The sequence below is a fragment of the Anabrus simplex genome, chromosome 11, assembly GCF_040414725.1.
Source record: "Anabrus simplex isolate iqAnaSimp1 chromosome 11, ASM4041472v1, whole genome shotgun sequence".
Taxonomy (NCBI): domain Eukaryota; kingdom Metazoa; phylum Arthropoda; class Insecta; order Orthoptera; family Tettigoniidae; genus Anabrus; species Anabrus simplex.
The window spans coordinates 1241352-1268415 of record NC_090275.1 but is presented as its reverse complement, the minus strand read 5'-3'; the positions used below and the strand labels follow the sequence as shown (position 1 = coordinate 1268415).

At 40.7% G+C, this 27064-nt stretch overlaps 1 protein-coding gene across 2 annotated transcripts in view; it reads left to right on the top strand.

Annotated features, from left to right (window-relative positions):
• Nucleotides 1-27064, top strand: part of LOC136883521 (sortilin-related receptor) — a 698235-nt gene that overhangs the window by 637618 nt on the left and 33553 nt on the right. For both annotated transcript variants that reach the window (XM_067155885.2, XM_067155884.2), the window contains exons 30-31: nucleotides 3490-3689; nucleotides 19025-19225. In XM_067155885.2, the coding sequence (XP_067011986.2) occupies nucleotides 3490-3689; nucleotides 19025-19225 (401 nt within the window). The remainder of the gene's footprint in view (nucleotides 1-3489; nucleotides 3690-19024; nucleotides 19226-27064) is intronic.

Below are 27064 nucleotides of genomic sequence, written 5' to 3'. Positions count from 1 at the left end.
TTTGTTCTAATTCATTTATTGAAGCTTTCAAACAGTTGTTCACTAGTCTATTTCTCTCCATTCTGTCTGGAAGCTGCTGCATACATTCCTGGATTTTATTCTCCATGCCTTTTCGTCAATGTCCATATGTCACATACACACACTTCCTCGGCCAGATCCAGTTCATCCACCTGGTAAAATGCTTCCCGAGTACTTGAAGCTTTCAGGGTCTTTTCCCACCAGCTTTACATGCCCATACTCTTACTTTCATCAAGCTGTTAGAGACCTAATTGCCACCAATAAGCAAGAGAGCCATCTAACAAACCTATTTTGTACTGCATTTGATGTATGATGAGCAGCTGAGATGAGACTTCTTAGGAATATGGCTGGAAAGAAAACAGAATATTAGGTGGATTACGAAAGACAATCGTATTGTCATCCAGCCTCAGGTGGTACGGACCAACAACAACTTGAAGACAAAAGACGTAGGTCTGTCATAGAGACGAAAGGCGGAGAGTTGACCACAATCGAAACTCGAGAAATACCAGGATAAAAATTGGTGGAGATGCTTCGTAAACTGACCTGTCGAATAGACGAAAATATGCTGGATGGTAACTTTCAAATTTACATTTTGTCTCTGACTATTGGTTGTGTGTGCAGAAACAGGCATTCATCCAATCCCAAGTTGTCATTCTTTTATATAGCACAAAATTGGAACACTGTTGTGGGCTGTCTTGTCAAGCTATCTTGCTTAGCATGTGTGGTGTTCGGTATGATTTGCAATCTGCATTTTCTTCGGTAATTTTCTCATATACAAGAGTTCTTTCGAATCTTTTTCTCTAATCATGACAAGAGGAAAGGTGAACTGTTACAGTTCTTGAAGCAAATCAAATCACATTTTCGAGTGTGTTTGCTGGAAATCGTAGACAGAAAGTAATTAGACCTCCCACACTGCCATTGAGAAGGTCTGGCATTGGATTAAGGGTTATGTTTCTGCAAAAAGTATTTCACAGTTTGTGAAGGAGAAAAATCAGTTCAAATGTTGTGTACGCAAGCAGTGATTCACAAGGCATGGAAAAATATAGGTATAGTGGAGAACTGTGTATCATTGGAGGGTTCCTGTGTAGCCTGTAATCAGCAAGAGGTAATTTATTTCCTTATTCTCTTTAATTCTTAATAATTTAATTTTCTCATTTTAATGTCATGTCAAATGTTATTTGTGTGTTTTCAATACCTTCTGAGAATATTTTATGAGGGCTGTGTGCCGTGATGTGGCAACTTGGCCACGTGGTTTAGAAGAGAAAGCAGATACCTTTTTTAGAAAATGACGAATGCCAGAAATAAAAGATGTTGCTGAACCTGGTACATTACAAGATATATCGCATCATGAACTCTCTGTGAGATGGCCCTTACAACTGTGCTGCTGGCACATACGACATGAACAGCGTTGCATTGTAGCAAACGTCTCTCTATTAGGATTTTTTTCCTTGTCCTCTGTTTACCCATAATTGACGAGTGTCATAGCAGAACATATTTTGTCACCCCTTGGTCAAAATTGAGTTTGATGCGGTTTTGTGCCACGCTGCACTGTATTGTACTGTTTTTGCCTGCTTGAAAAGCGACAGTTGTTTCAAATAGTATTTATTTTTTTTGCCGAAAAGACTGAAGCACAATGTGTTTTGTTATGTTGGATATTCTGACTGAGCTCAGTTATAGTCGGATAATGTGTAGAGGAGCACTCAACATGCTATACACCATAGTTACAATAAGTTCCATAATTTAATTCTATATACACTAGTGTCCAAAAGTTAAGCATAATCACTAAACGAAGCCATACCACCTGGTAGGAATGTCAGATGGATTACTGAACAAAGGGAAGCTGGCTCGCACACAATATGTCACACAACTTGTCCAAAGAAACAGGGTCAGAAAGATTCTGATAGCTAAGGTACACGTCTGACAACAATTAACAAAGCTTGGCAATGCATCAAAATATGCTGTTAGTAGGGTGTACGGTTACCCCTGATGACCACACATGCTTCACAGCTATGTGGCTTGCTCTCTATCAGATGGTCCAAGAGCTCTTGTGGCAGTCGATCCCATTTCTCTGAAAGGACAATGCAAAGGTCTTGGAGGGTCCTTGATGGAGGCTGATGGGATGCAATTCGCCTCCCCAATGCATCCCAGGAATGTTCCATAGAATTCAGATTCACAGACCTCTCTGGCCAGTCCATGCGATGAATATCTTCCCCAGCCAGAAATTCATCCACCAGAGCAGCGCGGTGCGGTCGGGCATTATCATCCATTAAGAGGAAGTCTGGAGCAACTGCACCTCTGAAGAGTCGAACATGTGGTCTCAGTACCTCATCCCTATATCTCTGAGCGTTAAGTGTTCCTTGGACCACCCATGAACATGTGCAGGTCTGTACTGCCATTCAACATGATGGCGGCACCACCACCACCGTACTGGTCCCGTTCCACGACGTTCCTATGGTTGTATCGGCTACCCGGCCTTCTCCAGATTAATGTGCGACAGGAATCATTCTGCAAACTGAAGCGGGATTCATCTGTGAAGAGCACATGCCTCCATTCATAAATGGTCCAGTTTCGATATTGACGGCTCCACAGTAAATGGGCCCGTCTCTGTGCTGGATGAGTGGGACGCACACCGCTGGATGTCGGGCAAACAGCCCTGCGGTTCTGAGCCCCCGGTACACAGTTTGCTGGGAAATGGCAATCCCTGAGACGGCTACAAGCTCTGCTGACAATTGTCTTGCAGTTGCACTCCTATTTCATCGGGCGGTTAAGGCCAGATATCGGTCCTGCTGTGGGGTGGTAACCCTTGGTCGACCTTGTACTGGCCCATGACTAACATCTCCTGTGTCTCGCAATCGTCTCCAAAGCCTGGAAATGACACTTTGTGGCACATTCAAGGATACGGCGAGTTCGGTCTGTGTCTGGCCTGTTTCTACCATGCAAAGCGGGGTCCAAATGGCTTTGTTGTGCCATTATATTGTCAAGTTCACTACGAGGCTACACTCCGCCTACTACAACAGGGCAAACATGACTGAGGGAATATGGGGCGCAGGCACTGGCTGTGTTTACCGTGTGGTTACACCGCTAGTCAAAGCAGGGAACACTCCTTTCCTATACAGAGCGAACACGTAAGGTTGGTAGGTGCATATGTCGTGCGATTTGCGATCTATTTCCTGTTGCCCTGCTTACTCGTAACTTATGCTTAACTTTTGGACACTAGTGTAGTTGTAAAAAAAATGTCTGATTACCATATTCTGTGGTTCAAATCTTATTAGGTCCCAAGTGTTTTTCCAGTTTTCAGAAAATCTATTTCTGAAAAATTTTATATTCTGCAGTTACTGGGTGCGCGCAGAACTCTTTTACTGCTTTATTATTTCTTGGGTGGTTTAGCATAATCATTTTTTTGTTTCTTTTGTAAAAGGACATAATACACTTCATCTCACCCTAAAAATACAGAGGGTATTCTCTTTGCAGGCGGTCTTACAAGATCCTGGTTTCCCCTGGAGACAAACTGAACGAGAGTGATGCCAAGGAGTACGAGGTTGCCAAGGGACCTCCATTCACCATCAGTGATCTTCAAGAAGGGGTCACCTACACATTTGCAGTTGTGCTGGAACTCGGTGATGGTTATCGCTTCAAGTCAGAAGAGTTCACCAATATAGATTCCTCCAAAGGTAAGTGCCGAGAGGACGACTCTTTAACCCTCTCTTCTGTTAAAACGCATTGAGTTTCTCGTTTAAGGAGGCTAGGACATGAGCTTGGTACATTTTGCACATTTAAATACATACTGTATTTTCTCCCATAAATAATGCACTTTTTAGATGAAAAATACAGGTAAAAGATTTGGGTGTGTAAATTAGTCACGGAATTCAGATGTACAAAAATTTCATTTACAATTTATTTACATTTACAAGATACGTCAAATATACTATACACAAAATGAAAACAACTCATTTGCGGTTATCATTTAGCATAAAATTATGGCAATAAGTTTTCTTCTGAATAGTCAAATAACCAAACTCGATAGCTCCAGTTGCTGAATGTGACCAGTATCCAGTATTCGGAACATAGTGGGTTTTAACTCCACTGTCGGGAACCCTGAAAAGGGTTTTCCGTGGTTTCCCATTTTCGCACCAGGCAGATTTTGCGGCTGTACCTTAATTAAGGCCACAGCTGCTTCCTTCCCACTGCTTCCTTCCCACTCCTAGCTCATTCCTCACCCATCTCACCCATCTGTGTTAGTGTGACGTAAAGCAACTTGTAAAAAAATTAATAATAATAATAATAATAATAATAATAATAAATAAAAAAGTCAAATAGTGCAGGCTCTACATCAGGCAAGTTGAATATTTGGGTTTAAACTACGGACTCTGGAAAATGTTCTTCCCATTACATGCTAATAATACAACCTGAAGCGAAATAAATGTGAATTAACTGAAGTACCATTGCATAAATAATAATGACATGCCAGCAAAAAAATTGTCTTTATTTATTGAAATATCCAAGGGTGGAAGTACCCATGTCAATCGACCAGGAAACTGCCAAATTTGTTTTCATGGTTTCAAATAATTTTTTGCCTTCTGTCAGGTGGCCACCAAGAAAAAAAAGTGTCCAACACGAGGAGGGCTGGGCGTGGAAGAAGAGACCCCGCTAGATTTCGCCAGACCATTTATGTCCAATCTTGTACAAATGAACCTGAAATCACCATCACTAAATGGAGGGTAATAGAAATAGAGGGAGACCAAGACGAGGGTGGTTAGACTCGCTTTCTAACAATTTAAAGATAAGAGGTATAGAACTAAATGAGGCCACAGCACTAGTTGCAAATAGAGGATTGTGGCGACGTTCAGTAAATTCACAGAGGCTTGCAGACTGAACGCTAAAAGGCATAACGGTCTATAACGATGATGTCTCCATCCACCCTTTTTTCCTGGACACGAATGTAGATCCCTTGGAGATATTTTGCTTTTGATAGTGTACCGGGCGGTACACCCCCGCGCCGCTAATTCAAACTTTGCGCCAGTTGAAACTCCTCTACTGGAGGAAGCCTGAACTTTAACTACTATGTTAATTCTCAAGTTTCTCAGAAGATGTCCCTACTTGTAAATTTTGAAGTTTTCTGAACTGTGTCGTTTTCGATGTATTTTTGTTTTGCCTGTAGTAAAAAGTGTGGACATTCTCTTCTAGATGGCACTACTGAAGGACTACAATTATGCACCCTGGTGCGAAGTGAACGAACTGTGTTTTTGGAGAAATTTTGGGTTCATAAGTTTGTTCTTTGTTAAATTTCTTTCAGTCATTGTTTAAGTTGGCAATATTAACCCTTTCTTTCCGCCAGTTTTGAATTTGACCAATAAGGAATTTCTGTAATTAATTTTCCACCAATAAGGTGTTTCTTCTTCGTCTAGTGTAGTAGTTTTTGCCATTATCCAATAAAATGCTTGTGGGCGGGTGTTATCATTCTCGTAACGCCTCGAACTTTCCACGAGGGTATATAAACTGCTGATTTTCGGGTCTCTGCGCCACTTCAGTAACATCTATCATTGTGTAAATTATGTAGCAGGGAGCGGGAAGCGCCTCTTTCTTCGGGCAGCAGTTCAACCAACAGATAATGGCCTTTTAATAACTTCTTTTCTTGCTAGCTCAGCAGTTTAACTCTCGGGGCAGGTCCGAAGCCTTTACCATGTAACTTTCCTCTAAAATGTAAAGACACTTGGTATCAATTCTATCTTTTTAAACTACAAATTGGGATAGAGAGTGCTTAACCCTCTCGAGCTCCCACTCATATTGCTTTGAGGTGAACTTATTTTCACAACCGTTTCTTCCCTTCTAATGTAATGTAAATCGTTTTCGTATGTAAGTCACCTCTTTAGTATGGGATTAGCCCTTGCATAAGCGGCCTAGTGCCAAATAGGTTTTTAAAAGAAATGTATTAGGAGTGCAGTTACGCCTCCACTCAAGTTTGTATTTTGGGGCCATGTATTTGTCCTGTTTCTTTGGTGAATAGGCCTCAGTAGGTTGGGTATTTTTACCCCCTGTGTCTATGTCCTTGGAGGACAGCTTGAAGGTGGAATTTGGTGTGGCCATTGATAGGCTGGAACTTTGAGAGCGGGTTGCTCTTCCCAAAAAAAATAAAAAAAAAATTGTTTTTGCGTGCCTTGAGGAGGCTTTACTGTGTAATTGGGAGCAAGAGCTCCTGGGCATGATTGGGGTCTTCTGCCCCTTTGTTGAATCTTGTATATGGGTCAAGTTGGGCTTATAGCTCAAGATGTGTGTGTCTGGCTCTCGGAGCCCAAATCCTGTAATCTCTGTAATTGTACATTCTCGATTTGTTGTTCGGCTTTTGAGTACCTGTTATATTTGTTATTTCTTAATCTTGAAAAGAAAATATAACCTTGTTAAATTTTAAATTAACTTTAATTTCGTAGATTGAGACCTGTTCATCCCAGCACCTTCTTTCACCTCTGCACATCCACAATACTCCGTAACAGATAGAACAGTGTCTGATGCAAGTTTTCTGCTATCAGCTGTTCGGGAAGCATTATGGTACATTGTTGTTTCTCGCTTCCACTTGTTATACTTTGTGGCTTATTGAAGCTGAGTTTCCTATTTGGGAAAGCAGATATTTTTGCGCTTGCCAATCACAAAGTTATAAAAATCAATGATTTTTTTTTGGTTGGAATCATTCAGCTTTCTTTGGCATAATGTTCTTTATTGGAGAGGTAATCTTTTTCTCTTCATAAAATTAATCATCGAACCTCAGCTACACTGATCCCTTGTGCTCATCCTTTGAAATGCAGCATTTTGTGGAGAACAGCATATCGATCGTTACGTAGATCCTCCTCTGCTTGAGAAAACTACTGCTTTTTGAGCTGTGAAATGCTTTGCGAGACTTCCTGGTCGCTTGATGTGTTTCCACCAGTAGCTCATTTCAACAGTGACTCGCTCACTATGAATTGACACACAGTAGTCAGTGAAATGCCAGTAGGAGATTTTACCACCTGTTTTTTCTCTTCCCCCTCAATGAGTATTGATGCCCGCTTGTCAGGGGCTGACGAGGGAGAGCCTGTCTCTTCAAATTTCTGATGATTAACATAAATTCATAAAATGCAAGGTTTTTGAAATTTTTAAAATGTTAGTCAAAATTTTGATAAATATCTCTCCAATATTCTATAAGACTTCGTAGTTCGTAACTCCTTCAGACCCTTCTACAAGAACAGGAATGAAATGAAAAGCTGGCAGTGGTTTTCATTTTTGTTAGACCTGGCATCTTCAAAGAAAATTCTGAGACACTTGCACTTCTACAGAAACCTTGCAAGGTTCACTGAGGTGGGCGAGACACCGCACTCCTATGAGGACTAACCTGAAGTGAGTTTTTTTGGTTTCTGAAGACCCTGTTTTTATAATGCCCTTTCCTGTTTAAGACTGATCCAGTTGCGAACTTCTGGAGATCTTCTGCACACATCTACAAAACGATTTGTTTTTTAAAAGATACGTTTCGACTAGTTGTTCTGTGCACTTTATAATCACAGTTGCTGAGCACAAGCACTCTCGTTTGATGGTCGCTGTGTGCCATATATGCACGAATATTCCAAGCATACTTAGCGAAGAAAAGTGCATTATTTCAAGATAAAGATGGTACATGAATAAGAACCGCTCTTATTTGGACGGTACCCAAGCCATACATTGCAGTTTTTTTATCTGTTAACCAATTATTTATTTGTTGTTCCAATTTCATTCCTGCCTCCACTCGTTTAAATATGAAATTACATATTATGTTGGAAATTCTTTGTGCGACTCTGTTCATTGTCGTCGTCTGCTGCAACTCGTGTTGTCCAAATAAATATCACTCCCAAAGCTTTGTGAATGTGTTTCATATGACTTCAGTCCATACAGATCACATGGAAGGGCTTGTCATTTATCCTCTTTAAACACCTTAACAGTGTGGTGCTCTAGTGGAGGTATTGAAAGCTGGGATGTTCGACCTAGGTACAGGCTGTGCGAGTACTTTGGTTTTGTGAACATTACTGGACAGACCAAAACGATTGCAAGCATTCTTGAAACAACTGAATGTTGTAGCTCATCAGGTGTGACAGCAGGTGCGGTGGCATCATGTGCATATTGCATTTCCGTAACGTAGAAAATCATAGCAAGCTTTTGGGAGTTAAGTCTAGCCAGATTGAACAGTCCCCCATCACCTTCACACCTTGGTTGTCTGTAGATGTTCCATATAGCATAGCATCTAGATATATAGCGAAGAGTGTTGGAGCATTTAGGGCCGATTGTATAAACCGTTTGAACTTAGATCAGAGACGAACTTAATCTTGGTTCACGCAAAACTCGGACATTTGTATGGTACTGGAGAAATTTCTCCATTCAAACTCCTTGACCTTAGTTCAAGGAGTTGTTTGTACTTGAGATACAAGAACAGCGGATTGTTAATAAAATATTACCTGTGTTGTTACGATAAATGGTTAAAAAAAAATACACTGAAGTCTATAACCTCAGACATTGCTAGCTATAGTTTTTTTTTTTTTAAATTAGGGTTGTTTATAGTCGCTTTAACTCCAAGGTCTTATCGCGACTCTTACATATGATTACAGAATAATAGTAGTAATAATAATATTGTAATTATAAAAATGTAAAGAAAAAATAAATAAGTATAATGTAATTAGATTTTGGAGTGCAAGCCAGTGTCTTTGAGGAAGTTGATGGCTTGATGACTCAGTGCTGGAGAAAACAGTATCAGTTCCATTTCCTTAGGTATGTTGTGGTGTTAGCGCCAATGGTCATACAGTTGACATTCTGAGATGATATGCTTGACAGTGAAAGAGCAATTACATTTGCTGCAGGAGGGAGGTTGTTTCTTTTCTAGGAGATAGTTGTGGGTGATCTTCGTATGTCCTATCCTTAGTCGGGAGATTAAGACTTGTTCATGTCTGGTGAGGTTTTGGAGAGGATATGTTCTCGTAGATATCATTTTAATTTTTTGGAGGTTGCTAGTGGAAGTTTTAAGCCAGTTTATTTTCCATTGTTCGTATAGTTTGATTTTGATATAAGTGATATCAGAATGTGGCGTGGCAATCAGACGGTCGTTGATTGGAAGACTAGTAGCCTCTTTTGCTGCTTGATCAGCTGATTCGTTGCCTTGTATTCCTTTGTGAGATGGTATAGCTATAGTTGTTGTGCGTATATAGGCAATATTATGCTTCTTTTACTGCAGTGTAATGTAATAATTCTATAACATTACCTCGATACGTTATTATCTTATCTCGTTCGTATTTTACAGATGTCTGATTACTCTGATTTCTCGGATATATCTTCTGATGATGAAAATGATTAATTTCGTCGGGCTCCCCATGTGTTCTGTGAAACAGGAAATCCAGTGAGAGAATTGAGTGATAAGAAGTTTAAACTGAGGGATCGCTTGGGAAAAGATACCGTGGAACAGCTAGAACTCGGTTTGCGTGATATTTTAGTTAAACCTACCAAGAGAAATAAACCTTTCTCTCCAATGCACATGTTATTACTAACTTTGTGATTCTTTGCCACGGGAAGTTTTCAGTTAATATGATAATGATTTAGATATAGGGAATCTGAAATATTTGTCCCGAATGAGTTAGTCGTTGGTGATTTACAGCACGTAGACGCAGTGACAGTCTGTAGAGCGATTCATCGTGTATCTAATCTTATTGCTGCACGAAAACACAAGTTTATCAAAATGCCTTCCGAACAAATTGACGTGAGGAAAATCATGTGTGATTTTTTTCGATGTACAACACTACCCTGGTGTTGTAGGCGCTATAGATTGTACCTATATTATCTCCTGGGGGTTATAACGTACAAGTCATGGGTGGTTTTCGTTCAAGTTATTTGTGACGCTGATAGCAAGATGGCTAGGATCTGCTTACAATAGCAATATCTTCATTAATTTACAAGTGCATGCTCAGTTCAAAAAGGGACATTCCAGAAGGCATAGGCCTCCTTCTGGGAGACAATGGCTATCAATGTTGTCGTTACCTGCTAACTGCAGTACCTCATGCCTAAACGACTGCAGAACGAGCTTATAATCGAGCGCATAAAGCAACCAGGTCAGCAATGGACAGAACATTTGGGGTGTGTAAAGATGGTTCCCTTGTTTCAGTATGCGGTTAAGAGTGAAGATACCTCGTGGTTTTTTTTTTTTGTTTTTTTTTAGAATTGCCTTTACGTCGCACCGACACAGATAGGTCTTATGCCGACGATGGGATAGACCTAGGAGTGGGAAGGAAGCAGTCGTGGCCTTAATTTAGGTACAGCACCAGCATTAGCCTGGTGTGAAGATGGGAAACCACGGAAAACCATCTTCTGGGCTGCCAACAGTGGGACTCGAACCCACTATCTCCCAGATTCAAGCTCACAGCTGTGCGCCTCTAACCGCACAGCCAACTCGCCCGGTACGACGTCAACTAGAGCATCCTTGTCCTCCTTGGAATAATTAGAACGGTCCATTTTCTGCTTCATTTCAGTCTTTTTTTTTTTTTTTTTCACTCGGCTCACAGAATACGAAGGATATGAGATTCACACTGCTCAACGTGACTCGCAATACTCAGCTGTTTTTGCACTGTTGCCAAGCACTCACATATGAACTGAGATCCAAATTGAATTTCAATTAGTTGATCTTAGATTAGTGTTATACAACATGACACCAGTCTGATCTTAGATCATTTTCTGAACTTAGATTAAAACTGATCTCCAGTCAATGATGTTTATACAATCAGCCCTTAAAGTCAGAAACTTCATAATTATTCCGAATTGAACTGAGAATCACAATACTAAAAAGAGAGTTAAGAGGTTCCACCTATTCAATACACTGATATACAGTTGCACAAACTTACGTTACAACATGTTTAATTCGGGACCAGTTTCGACACATTTGGTGCAATCATCAGCCGATTGAAAGAACAGGGCAAAAGGTATACAGTTATCAACACACATAACACAAAATATATGACAACGTTCACACTCTAAAGGATATAACACTTTCATGAAGATGAAATATTCAATTGAAGTTCATAAGCAACGTGACAGTCTTGCACACTCCTGCTGTGAGTGTTGAAATCTCATATAATGATGTTGAATTAATGGATAAGAACTAAAGGTTCCGTGTAAAAATTTAACACTTTTCACAAAGGTAAAATTTTTAATTGAAGTTCATAAGCAAAATGACAAGTGTTGTACACTCCTGCTGTGAGCGTTGAAATCACATACAGTAGAACGTCGATTATACGTTCCCGGAAACTACGTTCTCCCAGATTATTCGTTCAAATTACACGGTCCCACGAGCATCCTTAGTAAATCACGTTGTAAAAATCCCGCCTTATCCACTCCTCGAAGAAACTATTTCCCGGATCAACCGTTCAGAAATTTCAGTCCCATCAACGCTAAATCTTTGATAGAGTATTTTTCAAGACACGAAAGGAAGACTACGGTATACTTATGGATCTTGGTGTAAAGGTCCTGTCATTACGATAAATACTGTAGGTACTGGAAAAGCGATCGGCGGTGAACTTGCATAAGAGACTATTTTGTTTCGAGAATCCTAAAGCAGACAGTGCAGACAGAGCGCATTTCGACAGCTCTACTTGAAGATGGAATGAGTTTTGTCAAATTTTTGTACTTTTAAAACGTCTACAATATGTCCAGCGTTAGATGTTCTCTATTGTATTGGCGAATAGGTTTTCGGCACTTCCCTCAGAGCACTGTATAGTCACTAGGCTTTCAGGCAGGAATCGATACTTAACACAAATCTAGTATTTTAATGTTACGGTATCGACGATTATGTTATCAAGACCAGAGCAGATGTTGCCATGGGAGGTCTTGGGATTGCCTCTTATTGTTTTGGTCCTAATATAAGACAGGGAAGTTTACATTTTTGTGAGTTTGATGTGGATATATGAAGTCTGTAGAAAAAAGGAAAATTAGTTAGAAATAAAAACGGAGGGAAATTGGTAAGTTAAAAAATGAGTAATATTATGAGGCTCACCTTGTTCAGCTAACCGTGGTGGCTAGACGTGTTTAGAGGAGCTAATAAATGAAGTATAAGTGGAAGTAAGGACAGATAATGAGCAGAGGTACGAGATGATAGAATTGTTAATGCGTCCTCCACTCTGAATAATCTCAACAAGATCAATCCCCATATTAAATTCACCCTTGAAACTGAATCCAACAGATCAATCAACTTTCGATATATAACAATAAGCAGACTACCTTATTCATTATCGTATATGATTTACAGGAAACCCACACAAACAGTTCTTCACACCCACAAACACATAAGTGTGCCTCTTACAACAGTATGGTTGACCGCGCTTTCAAAATACCGTTGCCCAAAGATAACTTAAATAAGGAACTTACTATCATCTGCTCCATCGCTAAATTAAATGGTTACAACACATTTTTTGTTCAACGAATAATCGATAAATTTAAACACCGACCACATAGAACTCTATTATATTAAATGACAATCCTAAACCAGCAGCTTACTCCACCTTTACCTTCAGCATTGCCAGGATTTCCTTTCAAACTAATAATAGAAACATGGAAGTGGTACATAACTCCAATTCATTAAACAGAACTAACATCTTTTCAAGGTCAGGTGTATACCAGTTTAAATGCAGTAACTGCAATTCTTGTTACATAGAGCAAACCGGACGCAACTTTAAAATTAGATACTCACAACACATTAATGCGATAAAATACAATAGGTTTTCGGCAGTAGGGCAACACATGCAGGACGAAAAACATAATTTCACTACGTTACACCAAGATATTGAAATTCTCAGTGTCTTGATATCACTATTTTATACACCCCAATCAATTTCTTAATCCTAACCTAAACCTTAGTGACTTATCTGAAAAACCAAACATCCATTTTGACTTTCTTATCTTGGTTTTTAAAAGCTTCAAGTTGACAGGTAGGCGGTCGATCTTTCGCGTCATACACAACACTTTCTCGCGCTACTTCCCCCTACCACAACGCTCCCCTGATCCACCTTAACCGCCACATCCCTTAATCCTTCCCCCTTTCTCCTACCTCTGCTCATTATCTGTCCTTACTTCCACTTATATTTCATTTATTAGCTCCTCTAAACACGTCTAGCCACCACGGCAAGCTGAACAAGGTGAGCCTCATAATATTACTTGTTTTTTAACTTACCAATTCACACACACACACACACACACACACACACACACACACACACACACACACACACACACCCTTTTATTTCTAACTAATTTTCCTTTTTTCTATAGACTTCATATATCCACATCGAACTGAGGAGCTTAAATCCTACAATTTATTTTAGGAGCTCATATGTTGCTATCCACCTTTGGACATGCTGAAAAAACAAAAGCATGTTATTCCTTGCCCACTTTGCCTATGATTAGTACAACTATGTTAGGACCACCATGGGTCGGCGTTGCTTGTGAGTAGTACCAATATGTGAGGAACACCATGGATTTGCATTACTATAACGTGTGATACTCCGCGGGTCTACATTGCCTACGACATACTTGCCAACTTTCGCGATTTAGGCGGGAGACTCCCGATCTTTGACAGTTTTTTCCGCCTCCCGATTATTCTGTTATATCTCCCGATTTTAGCTTAATTTTTTTTTGAACTTCAAACATTTGTTTTCATATCCCGCCACTTCAGTTTTTTTACGCCAGTGACCGGAAGTCTTCTGTTCATTGGCTGCTTTCAAATGAAATATCAACGTTTATTACTGTGAGAAATGTGTGCGAATATGCAATGTTATTGCGACGCGTATATTGATTGTCAATCTCTTGTTCTCGCGTGCTATGTTCGTGTTCGTTCACACCATTCTCTTTGGTCGATTCTAGAGACTAGTCGCTAAATATGGAGTCTTTCTTAGTAATTAGGGACAGAATTTCCATGATAATGACTAATGACTTTTCTAGAGATTTAAGGAGCTATTTGGAGACAATTCTGACTAATTTTAATTTATCTCAATATAAATGCTCAGAATTTAAAGAGAACGATATTTCCATACCGGTCGTAACCACAGTAACAAGGGGAAATGCACGTTTTAATTTTCCATAATTTCTGTCAGTCTGTCTGTATATATGTATGTATGTATGTATGTACGCTCATCACGAGAAAACTGCTGAAGAGAATTTAATGAAAATCCCTATATAACATTCGAGAATAAGTCGCTACAATCTAGGCCATAAATAATTTTATTCACGCTGAGTGAAATGGTAGTTTAGGGGAAGGTGCCAAAAATTTAATTTTTAATCACCTATCTTACTGGTCATATCCAAAAGTATTGCATGACAAAAGTTATAGAGAATACAATATCAGATTATTTATGCCTTATTCAGCTTTACCGTACCGACTATAATAATATTGGTGGTGATGGTGATTAAATTTTGAAGATGATTATAAGAATGAGAAAAAAGTCATTTAGGAACGATCGCTTGAATAATAACACAAAAGGGAGTCATGAAAAGAAAGGAGGACTCACTTTACATTAGATGCTTTAATATCACAAATTCAGAAGAAAACTAAATTTGAAGGCCTCCAATATAGAAAGCTCATAAAATTTTTCAACAATAACATTACATTGACCATTGTTTGTTGTGATGTGCTTTGTGTATTCTGCTGCCATTTATCTCCAACAGATGGGATTACTGCTGCGTATTGAGTATAACAGCATGCCATCCCTCTGGTTCATAAATTTTCTGATACTACTGGTACGGAACACAGTGGATCATCATAATATTCCAGCAATTCGATCCCTACTCTGAGGCAGTGGTTGAAATGAGGAGTGTGCACACTTAAACGAAATAATTAAACAGGAGTGTTTGCGGTTGTCTGCAGCCTGGTCATTCTACCTCTGAAACTTTGAACTGTTAGATCGATACCGTAGTACTTTTTGCTAAAAGTGAGAAAACAGTGAATATTTCATATGAAGCATTGCTTTTAATCGCGACGTTCATACTGACGTCATTGTAATGACCTATGTTGACTTCGGTTAAGAAAACTATAAGGACAGTCTTTCTGAGAACTCCGTAGCGAAGCACGGGTACATCAGCTAGTTATTTGATCCAAATAGCATTGCGCTTTGAAAATAGCACGAGCGCGTGATGCAATATATTAATCTATGCATTTGCTAAGTAATGGCATTTAAGTGCATGACCGTTACATACGTGTGGAGCACGAGTTCATTCTATTTTCAGTAGGCTTACCAGAGACCAATCATCTCGCTCACATACTCCCTGTGAGGGAATGGAGATGTGTAATTTTTAGCCTTGTAGCCTCGTATAGCAACTGTCGGGCTTTGAGACAATAAGTGTTATAAATATATCATAGTACTGTATTGCGCAAGACATGTAGAATAAGCAGTTTTGACAAATTGTATCTCCTGTTTTTACCTGATTTTCATATCAGAATCACCTGATTTTTTGTTTTGTAAAGTTGGCAGGTATGGTATGATTAGTAGCACTATGTGAGGATCACCTTGGGTCAGCGTTGCTTGTGAGTAGTACCAGTATGTGAGGAACACCCTGGATTTGTGTTGCCTGTGGGCATTACCATAACATGTGATACACTGTGGGGCTACATAGCCTATGATTAGTCCCACAATGTGAGGAACACCATGGGTCTGCGTTGCCTGAGAGTAGTACCAGTATGTGAGGAAAACAATGTCTGCGTTGCCTGCGAGTAGTACCAGTATGTGAGGAACACCATGGGTCTGCGTTGCCTGAGAGTAGTACCAGTATGTGAGGAAAACAATGAGTCTGCGTTGCCTGCAAGTAGTACCAGTATGTGAGGAACACCATGAGTCTGCGTTGCCTGCAAGTAGTACCAGTATGTGAGGAAAACAATGAGTCTGCATTGCCTGAGAGTAGTACCAGTATGTGAGGAAAACAATGAGTCCGCGTTGCCTGAGAGTAGTACCAGTATGTGAGGAACACCATGAGTCTGCATTGCCTGAGAGTAGTACCAGTATGTGAGGAACACCATGAGTCTGCGTTGTCTGAGAGTAGTACCAGTATGTGAGGAACACCATGAGTCTGCGTTGCCTGAGAGTAGTACCAGTATGTGAGGAACACCATGAGTCTGCGTTGTCTGAGAGTAGTACCAGTATGTGAGGAACACCATGAGTCTGCATTGCCTGAGAGTAGTACCAGTATGTGAGGAACACCATGAGTCTGCATTGCCCGAGAGTAGTACCAGTATGTGAGGAAAACAATGAGTCTGCGTTGTCTGAGAGTAGTACCAGTATGTGAGGAACACCATGGGTCTGCGTTGTCTGAGAGTAGTACCAGTATGTGAGGAACACCATGAGTCTGCATTGCCTGAGAGTAGTACCAGTATGTGAGGAAAACCATGAGTCCGCGTTGCCTGAGAGTAGTACCAGTATGTGAGGAACACCATGAGTCTGCGTTGCCCGAGAGTAGTACCAGTATGTGAGGAAAACAATGAGTCTGCGTTGTCTGAGAGTAGTACCAGTATGTGAGGAACACCATGGGTCTGCGTTGTCTGAGAGTAGTACCAGTATGTGAGGAACACCATGAGTCTGCATTGCCTGAGAGTAGTACCAGTATGTGAGGAACACCATGAGTCTGCATTGCCTGAGAGTAGTACCAGTATGTGAGGAACACCATGAGTCTGCGTTGCCCGAGAGTAGTACCAGTATGTGAGGAAAACAATGAGTCTGCGTTGCCTGCAAGTAGTACCAGTATGTGAGGAAAACAATGAGTCTGCGTTGCCTGAGAGTAGTACCAGTATGTGAGGAACACCATGGGTCTGCGTTGCCTGAGAGTAGTACCAGTATGTGAGGAAAACAATGAGTCTGCGTTGCCTGAGAGTAGTACCAGTATGTGAGGAACACCATGGATTTGAGTTGCCCGTGGGCATTACCATAATGTATGATACACTGTGGGTCTACATTGCCTATGATTAGTAGCACTATGTGAGGAACACCATGAGTCTGCGTTGCCTGAGAGTAGTACCAGTATGTGAGGAACACCATGAGTCTGCATTGCCTGAGAGTAGTACCAGTATGTGAGGAAAACAATGAGTCTGCATTGTCTGAGAGTAGTACCAGTATGTGAGGAAAACCATGAGTCCGCGTTGCCTGAGAGTAGTACCAGTATGTGAGGAAAACCATGAGTCCGCGTTGCCTGAGAGTAGTACCAGTATGTGAGGAACACCATGAGTCTGCGTTGCCCGAGAGTAGTACCAGTATGTGAGGAACACCATGAGTCTGCATTGCCTGAGAGTAGTACCAGTATGTGAGGAACACCAGGGGTCTGCGTTGCCTGAGAGTAGTACCTGTATTGGTGGAACACCATGGGTCGGCATTGCTTGTGATTAGTACCATGATACCATGATCTGAGGAACACCATGAGTCTGCATTGCCTGAGAGTAGTACCAGTATGTGAGGAACACCATGAGTCTGCATTGCCTGAGAGTAGTACCAGTATGTGAGGAACACCATGAGTCTGCGTTGCCCGAGAGTAGTACCAGTATGTGAGGAACACCATGAGTCTGCGTTGCCCGAGAGTAGTACCAGTATGTGAGGAAAACAATGAGTCTGCGTTGTCTGAGAGTAGTACCAGTATGTGAGGAACACCATGGGTCTGCGTTGTCTGAGAGTAGTACCAGTATGTGAGGAACACCATGAGTCTGCATTGCCTGAGAGTAGTACCAGTATGTGAGGAAAACCATGAGTCCGCGTTGCCTGAGAGTAGTACCAGTATGTGAGGAACACCATGAGTCTGCGTTGCCCGAGAGTAGTACCAGTATGTGAGGAAAACAATGAGTCTGCGTTGTCTGAGAGTAGTACCAGTATGTGAGGAACACCATGGGTCTGCGTTGTCTGAGAGTAGTACCAGTATGTGAGGAACACCATGAGTCTGCATTGCCTGAGAGTAGTACCAGTATGTGAGGAACACCATGAGTCTGCATTGCCTGAGAGTAGTACCAGTATGTGAGGAACACCAGGGGTCTGCGTTGCCTGAGAGTAGTACCTGTATTGGTGGAACACCATGGGTCGGCATTGCTTGTGATTAGTACCATGATACCATGATCTGAGGAACACCATGGGAATACCAGCGCCTGTGATTAGTCCCATTATGTGAGGGACACCAGGGGTCTGCGTTCTTGATAGTAGTACCAATATGTGAGGAACACCAGGGGTCTACGTTCTTGAGAGTAGGACCAATATGTGAGGAACACCATAGATTTGTGTTGCCTGTGGGCATTACCATAACATGTATACACTGTGGGTCTACTTAGCCTATGTTTAGAAGCACTATGTGAGGATCACCATGGGTCAGCGTTGCTTGTGAGTAGTACCAATATGTGAGGAAAACCATAGATTTGTGTTGCCTGTGGGCATTACCAATATGTGAGGAAAACCATAGATTTGTGTTGCCTGTGGGCATTACCATAATGTATGATACACTGTGGGTCTACATTGCCTGTGTTATGAGAGGTCAGTGACTTGGAGTTTTAACCCCTTTGGCCGTGCGCGTAGAGGCGTGCGGCTGTGAGCTTGTATCCGGGAGATAGTAGGTTCGAATCCCACTATCGGCAGCCCTGAAGATGGTTTTCCGTGGTTTCCCATTTTCACACCAGGCAAATGCTGGGGCTGTACTTTAATTAAGGCCACGGCCGCTTCCTTCCAACTCCTAGGCCTTTCCTATCCCATCGTCGACGTAAGACATATCTGTGTCGGTGCGACGTAAAGCCCCTAGCCAAAAAAAAATTAACCCCTTTGGTATACATCATCCCAGTAATTAAGACATTGTGAAATGGATCCACTGATTGTTTTTCTTTCACAATCATTTTTCATCACCATTAGGGGCTGATGATAGCTGTTAGGTCCCTTTATACAACAGTCATCATCATACTGAAGTAAGGTGCAAAAACTATCCAGGTATTTATCATTTCAGTTGAACCTGTAGAAGTATGTGCTCTGTGATGTTGCAGCCTCTTGGAGCGTATCTCTGAACCCCATGGGTCTGGCCAGTGTGGTGGTACCAATCCTCATTGTGCTGATAGCCCTCATGGCTGCCCTTGCCTTCTTCGTGTTCCGACACAGGCGCCTACAGAGGAGCTTTGCATCTTTTGCCAACAGCCACTACGACACAAGATCGGGGGCTGCCACCTTCTCTGGCGGAGATGGTTTGGGTAAGTAGTTCACTGTACTGTCACTGTTTGATGTAGCTTTGTAGATAAGTACCTTTGCGTCTTAATCCAAAATATTAATTGAATTGTGGTTATTTTTGACAATATCATAAAACATTCCAAGTACATTAACACTACAGTTAGAATTGGCTTTGTCCCTTCTGTTTGGAAAAGTGCGTTAGGTTTTGCTATCTTCATACTTGTTCCTGGTGAATGCTTGCAAAATGCTTCCTTCTCAGACCAAGCCCTTGCATATCTCATTGTCACACAAAAGCCTATCAATAGTTAGTGCGACATTCTCCGTAGCATAACGGTAAGTGTTATTGCCTGTCGTCCTTGGAGGTCGGGGTTCGATTCCCGGCACAGCCAGGAATTTAAGAATGGCAGGAGAACTCTCACCTCCATTGGGGGTGTACCTGAAAAGAGCTGTACCACTTCAGTATGGGGACACGGGTTCACTAGCAAAATAGTATGGGAGGCATAGCTGGAAGTATTTTGACTGAAGAAATGAAATTCAAATGTTATAATGTATTTCCTTGATACAAATTTTATCAACCATAGAGCAGTGATAGCAAAGTAAAAAGTACACAAACTCACAAAACGACATGAAAAAGGAGAAGGAAAGAGTAGGGTCTGGAGAGTGAAGAAAAAGGAGGTCGGAAAGATATCGGGAAAGAATTACAAAAACTGTTCCCATGGACAGATCTTAGTCGTGTTGAACAGGAGTGGAATAATTGTAAGAGTGCATTTGTAAGGCGTGCACAGAAAACCTGTGGCACGACATCAGAAAAGCTAAGTGGAATGATAGAGTGAAAGATAAAGTAAACAATAAGAAAACTTGACGGGAATGGAAAACACGAAATACAGAGGAGAGTAGAGGCAGATGCATGGAAGCGATAAGATTTTGCAGAAAATTACTAGCCGAAGAAAATATGGGAAATGTTAAGTAAAGGAAGAGTTGAACTATGGGAAAAATCCTTATTTGTAATTATAAGAAACTGTAGGAATGAAATGGTGAACACAGGATTTGTGAAGAATAAAAGAGAGATAATGAACAGATGGAAAGAATAATTCAGTGAACTGCTGAGCGTGAGAAACAAGACCTGTGAAGAAGTTATCCAGACAGCAGGAATAGAAGTAACACGAAGGAATCATACATTACAATGACAGGTTGAATGCGCTGTGGCAATTGATGAAGTAGCCATAGGCTTCAGGACAGTGGATTTATACAACACTCGTGTGTGTGTGTGTGTGGGGGGGGGGGGGGTAAAGTGCCAGAGGATTGGGAAAAAGGGGTTATAATACCCGTCTTCAAAGGATCTTCAAAGGCTAAGGGAGTAAACCCCGAAAGAAAATCCTCAGATGCATTAGGCTTAGCAGGTCAGCAGATGAGTAAATCTATACGTGCCTTACAAGTCTTCTCTAGGCGAGACATATAAAACAAAGCACGAGACCAATATGGCCATATTAAGTGGTTAAACGGACTGAGAGCTAAAAGGAGTATCCCATTATACAACACTAAATTAAAACACCAAGTCTTGAGTCCAAGTAAACTGAAATGGTGTTATACTTTTAATTAATCTGTAACTTAGTGTTATAAGAAGTGATCTCTCATCATGTTAATTCATTTACAATTTAGTCATATGTTCATTTGTATTGTGCGTTGTTTTGTATGTTTATTTTTTATATGTCAATGTCTGTTTTTCTAAATTTTTTGGCTGAAGATGATGCAGAAAAAGCATTGAAACTTGTTCCATTTGTTAATTAAAATGTTGTAATTTAAATATTATATCATTGTTTTGTATTGAAAAGGTGGACCCATTAGTTTGTTACTATTCTACAAGCCTCAGATGGAAGTTAAAAAATGGAAATAAAATGGACAAGTCTCTAGCTACAGTTGCACAGTATGATGGTAATGCTGATGTTCATGCAAGTGTTAGATCAGAGAACGAAACCTGATTTGGAACAGTAAATATTTTAACAATGAATGGGAAGGAAAATGAATTGATTGACGTAATGGAGAGCTGAAAACTTGACATCCTGAGATTAAGTGAAATTGAAAGGAAAAGGAATTAAGAAAGGGGTACACCTTGTACTGGATGGGTAACAGTAAAGAGAAAAGAAAATGAATGGGATTTGTAGTGAATTAGAATGTTGAACCAATAACTGAAGTTGAGTCTGTAAATGAAATAATTATAATAATGCGCATACATGTAAAAAAGGAACTACTGAAGATAGTACAGGTGTATGCTCCACAGACAGGATATAGCGTGGAAGAAAAGAAGAGTTCCTCAATAAACTGGAAACACATATTGTTGGAGATGGGATCATGATAATGGGAGATCTAAATGCTCATATGGGAACTATAAAATGGGATATGAGAATGTTCTTTGCCCACATGGGTATACAATTGAATTAAAATCTAACAGGTTCCACCTTTTCAATACAAAATACAATATTGTTGGATGGTATTTACAACATTATTTTATTACAGAACATGTTTCGGTGTTTCATTTTGACACCATCATCAGCTATAAAGTAAGTGAAAAAAAACTTGGCGATATAACAATGAAAAACAACATATTGCTAAACTTAACTCCTTAAAATATGCTAGGTTTAAAAACTCTAATTTATAGCAAGAAAACTCTTGTACTGTCGTAAATATAGAATCTCATCTGGGTGATGAGTTGTCTTCAAATTCCGTAATGTCTATAATTCATTACACTCGTAATGTCGGATTCAAATACGCTCTTAAAATTGAGAAGTTAAAGTTGAATACAGTCCTTTAATGTTAAAATGGTTATTTCCTATATACATTGTTAGCCATTTTATAGATAAAAACTCGTAGTGTACAATAAAATTGTTAAACTGCGCCGTCTTCTAAGCTTTGTTAATATGTAGAAACGTAGTTTTTGTGCTGTATATATGATGGTTGGAACTGTAATTTGTTTTGCCCTGAAGTTGTTAGGCGGGCATAGCTTCTCAGTTCAGTGCAACCCTCTATGGCTGTGTACTCCCCATGACCATGGGTATGGCAGTAGAAATTAAGATGGAGAGAAACTGTTGGACTTTTGTATCAGAAATAACCTGACAATAAAGACCACATGGTTTATGAAGAAGAATAGCCATAAGATCAGCCAATATAGTTGGGATGAACAGTACGGAACACTCATCGAGTTTATAATAACAGACCGAGAATGGGGAAGATACATCCCCAGTGAAAGCATGGAAAGTGATCATAGATTATTGATTGTTGAATTAAAACAAGTAAAAAGTCCCTAAAATTGTATTGAAGAAACCAAAGATCAGGATTTAGGAATTGGAGGTGGAGGATAAAAAGAATGGCATTCCCAGATTGTATAAAAAGGAAGTTGCCTAACATGGAAATACGAAGTGAAGAAGAAGAGTGGGACAATTTAAGACAGACATTTGTGGAAGCAGCAAATGAGGTATGCAAAAAAAGCAAAGGTTAAGAAAAAGGAGACATGGTGGTAGACAAAATAAAAAAAGAAAGGAATAAAAGAAAGGAACGAGGTGAAGAAAGAAATGGATAAAGGAAAACAAAAAATATATCGGAGGGATGAGAATAAGATAGAAAGGTTACATGTGGAATACAAAAGATTGAAACTACAAGTAAAGCAGAGTATCAAGGAAGAAAAGGAGAAATGTTGGGGAGAGTTTACCAAAAAAATTGAGCAAGATAGTCGAAGAAATCAGAAACTATTGTACAGAGTAATAAAATCCGAAAGAATAAATAAAGGCATTAGAGAGAGAAGATGGATCCTTAGTACATGACGAAGAGGGTCTTCAGAAGGTGATGGCAAATCTATCTAAGAATGTTTCCATTCCCCACCCTGAAGGGGTGGGGCGGGCCACCTAGAGGGTTACGCCCTCTCTCTGGCCAAGAGATGCGGGCGGGTTGGGGAGATGTGATGGGGGGAGGAATTTTGCCTATGCCTTTTTTTTTTTTTTTTTTTTTTTTTTTTTTTTTTTTTTTAATAACATATTTTACAGCTTTTACAAATCTTCAGGGATTGTCCATTATCCGACGCTTGGGATCCAGATATGAAGACAGACAGCGAACGGTGAAAATATTTAACCATGGGACATTGTTCTTGTAAAACACTTGGAGACCTGGAAGATATACGGGAGAGTACGGGAGGTTAAACCATTGTTTCCAGAGGACTGAAACTGAAATGAGAATTTAAGCCAGAATGCGTGGTGGAGAAGTGGAGGTTTAAGTTTTGGTTGGCTGCGGCCTGTAGGTGATGGAGGACTAAGGAGCGATTGTAGGGGTGAATGTTGAGTAGGGAGAGAGTGACAAAACGCATGAGATCTTCTACGGTGGGTGGTGAGAACAGAGAGCGATTGGGCGATGTGGGCGGGTCTATGGTTCTAATAGGGGCCACCAGGTCTGGGCGATTATGGGGAGGGGAAGGGCGGCTTCTACAACGGCGGGAGTATACGGTGTGAGTGCCTCCACATGTATGACACTGGGGTGGTTGGTGGGTGTTGGGACATCGGAACGTAGTGTGTTGTTGGTTGCAGTGTCCACACGGTGGGCATTGGGCAGTGCAGTGCGTGGTGAGGTGATGATTGTAGGTGAGGCACCTCTCACACCTGATGGATTGGGGAGGCGGTGCACGTGAAGGTTCAACTTTATGGTGGTGACGGTGAATCGAGACTCCGCTGGCCAGAACCCGGTCGTTGTCTGCTGGTGTGGGGAGAAGAATCCGGACCGTGTAAGTTGGACCCGTGACGTTCCTGATCCGGAATGCCTTTTTCGCCGGGATACCTTCTGCATTGAGCTCGGAGATGATTGTGTCTTCAGAAATAGAGGGGTCGACGCCACAAACGACGCAACTAAGGAGGCTGTAGCGTGGTGGGGGAGGGGTTGAAGGGGGTTGTTGGATCCGAGACGTTGAGCGCCAATGGCCATGGTGAGAAGGTTGGCAGTAGTGTCTCCGTTGACCTGGATGATGACTCCATTTGTAGTTTTGCAGATATCCGCTATGTCTTCTCGGCGCATGTTGTAGCGTAATAGGGTTGAGAAAATGGCATGGGGTGAATGGAAGTCAGAGGAAGGACTAGTAAGTAAGAAGGAACGAGTTCCTGCTGGGGTGGGTTGGAGGAAACGGGAGCGAGTGATAGGGCGTCGAGTACCGGAAATAGCGGAGAAAGCAAGCTGGGGAAAATTGTAAGTGGGGGTGGCAGTAGTGGTTGGAGGAGGAATAGCCTGAACGGAGGTGTCCATGGGTATCAATGGATCAGTTCGTGCCACTGCTGATGCGTGTTGTTGGACTCGTTCCTCGGGTGCTGGAGAACTTGGTGGCAGACTCGAAAATTTAAACTGAAAGTTGGAGGCATTCCATTGTGGAGCTGGCGTCGTTGGGATGAATCTGGCCTGGTAATCCGGCGCTGCAAAACTGGACATGACCGCCGAGTGGTAGGCGACTGCGGCTGATGGGCTGAGATCCGTGATGGTGGTAGTGGTGGTACTAGTAGTAGCCGTTGTAGTAGTCTTAACAGTGAGGAGAAAATGGAAACATGGTGGTCACCTATGTTCCAGTAAACTGGCAGGACAATGTAGTCACCCTGGGTGGTGTGGTAGTTCCTGGCGATGGGCTCGTCCTGAGGTGAAACCTCCCCGATTTTCGTTGTCCACCTGTTCAGTTCACTTTTTCAATAGGGAATGCCCTACGTGCCTGACTTGCGGTGATTGAAAACCGTTGGACGGCGAAGAAGCGTGATGGCAAAGTATTTTGAAAAACTTTATAATGATGATGACTGCTCAGAGGAAGAAGGAGATAAGAAGATGGAAGTAATAGATGGAGAAAAGGAAGAGAACCCGATAACATGGTTGGAACTTGAAAGGGTATTGAAAGCAATGACCTAAGGTAAAGTAAGTGGAAAAGACGAATTCAATGCTGATATGATTAAGGCAGCAGGAAACATTGGACTACAGTGGCTATACCGAGCTCTCAATGCCATATGGAAGGATTAAAGGATACCTGAAGATTGGCAACAAGGAAGCATTGCACCATTGTTCAAAAAAAGGAAATAGGAGGAAATGTGTAAATCAAATCAAATCAAATCAAATCAAAATCAAAATGTCTTTATTTGCAAATGAGGTGTCTACCTTGGTGGCAAATGGTACACTAAAATACATTATTGTCAAGCACTAGATATTAAATTAACAAGAGAAGGTTATTTTTTCAGAATACAATATTATACAATTTATGCTAACAATTTTTTCTATTAAACACACAGCTGATCCTTAATAAATTTATATTGTTTACAAAATTCTACTTATAATATCTCCTGTACTACTTACAAATATAGTCAACTGATTTACAATATGTGGAATTACTTCAAATGATACTATACAATTGGTATAAGATTAAAATTTACATTGCATTTGTTTACTTATTTATTTTTTACCCATTCTGGAACCTAAGTAGCATAACGACCTGCTGCGTCTTAACCAGAGCCCCTTTTGCCACCACTTTTCAGAGTTCCTGAAGGGCCTTCACAGCTACCGTAGCGGTCCCAGGGCCCTCGAAGTCCCCACTGTACTTCACCCCTACAGGCAGTCCCCTACTTTGGCTGTCCAAACTCCTTAGACCAGGGGATGGAATTAATTTATTCACACACATTTTTTATTTACATTAACCTGCACTGGTCGAATGCCCTCTAACACTTCATTTATTTTCTCTGTTGCTGTTTATTCTCTTCTTGAATATCTGAACAGATTTTGGAAAAGGATCAAACACTACCCCTGGTAAACTGTTCCACTTCTTCACACCCTTCCCAATGAATGAAAATTTACCCCAATCGCTTCTGCTAAAATTCCTTCTAATTTTATATTTGTGGTCAGTCCTGCCGATATAATTATTTTCCAACTGAAGACTCTCACGGATATCTCCCCATGCTTCTTCTCCTGTATAGGCTCTATATAATCCTATAAGTCTAGTTTTCTCCCTTCTCTTACTTAAAGTTTCCCACCCAAGTTCCTTTAACATTTCTGATACACTACTCTTTCTCCTGAAATCCCCTGTTACAAATCTTGCTGCTTTCCTCTGCACACTATCTATTTCTTTTATTAGGTATTCTTGGTGAGGATCCCAAACACTCTTTGCATATTCCAATAATGGACGAACCATACTTAAGTAACTTTTCTCTTTTAATTCTTTGTTGCATCCTTTAAGTAGCCTTATTATGACATGTAACGATCTGTATGCTTTCCCAACAATGTCATCCACATGACCCTTCCAGTGCAAATTACTTTCAAACCTCACACCTAAGTATTTGCACTTGCCATCTTTTGGGATAACTACCTCATCCAAAGTATATTCAAATTCAGTTCTAAAACTCCTGTTTGTAAAAGTTGTAACAGTTGATTTGCCTCCATTAACCTTCATATTATTCTCTTCAACCCATTGCTGGATACTCTCAAGGTCCCTTTGTAATTCTGAACAATCCTCAGTATTATTTATTGCCCTATAAACAATTATGTCATCTGCATACAATCTTATTTTTGATGTTATATTGTTCCCTAAATCATTGACGTATATTAAGAAAAGTAATGGACCAATTATACTAGCCTGTGCAATTCCCTTCCAAACTTTCTCTTCCCGTGATACATTATTTCCTACTTTGACTTTCTGAACCCTTGAATTTAGAAATGTTTTTATCCAACGTGTAACCCTTACGTCCAGTCCTATTCCCTCCAATTTCTTTAATAATATTCCATGTTCCACTCGATCAAAGGCTTTGGAAAGATCTATGGCTATGCAATCTAACTGACCTCCTGAATCCAATTGATCTGATATGTCCTGCTGA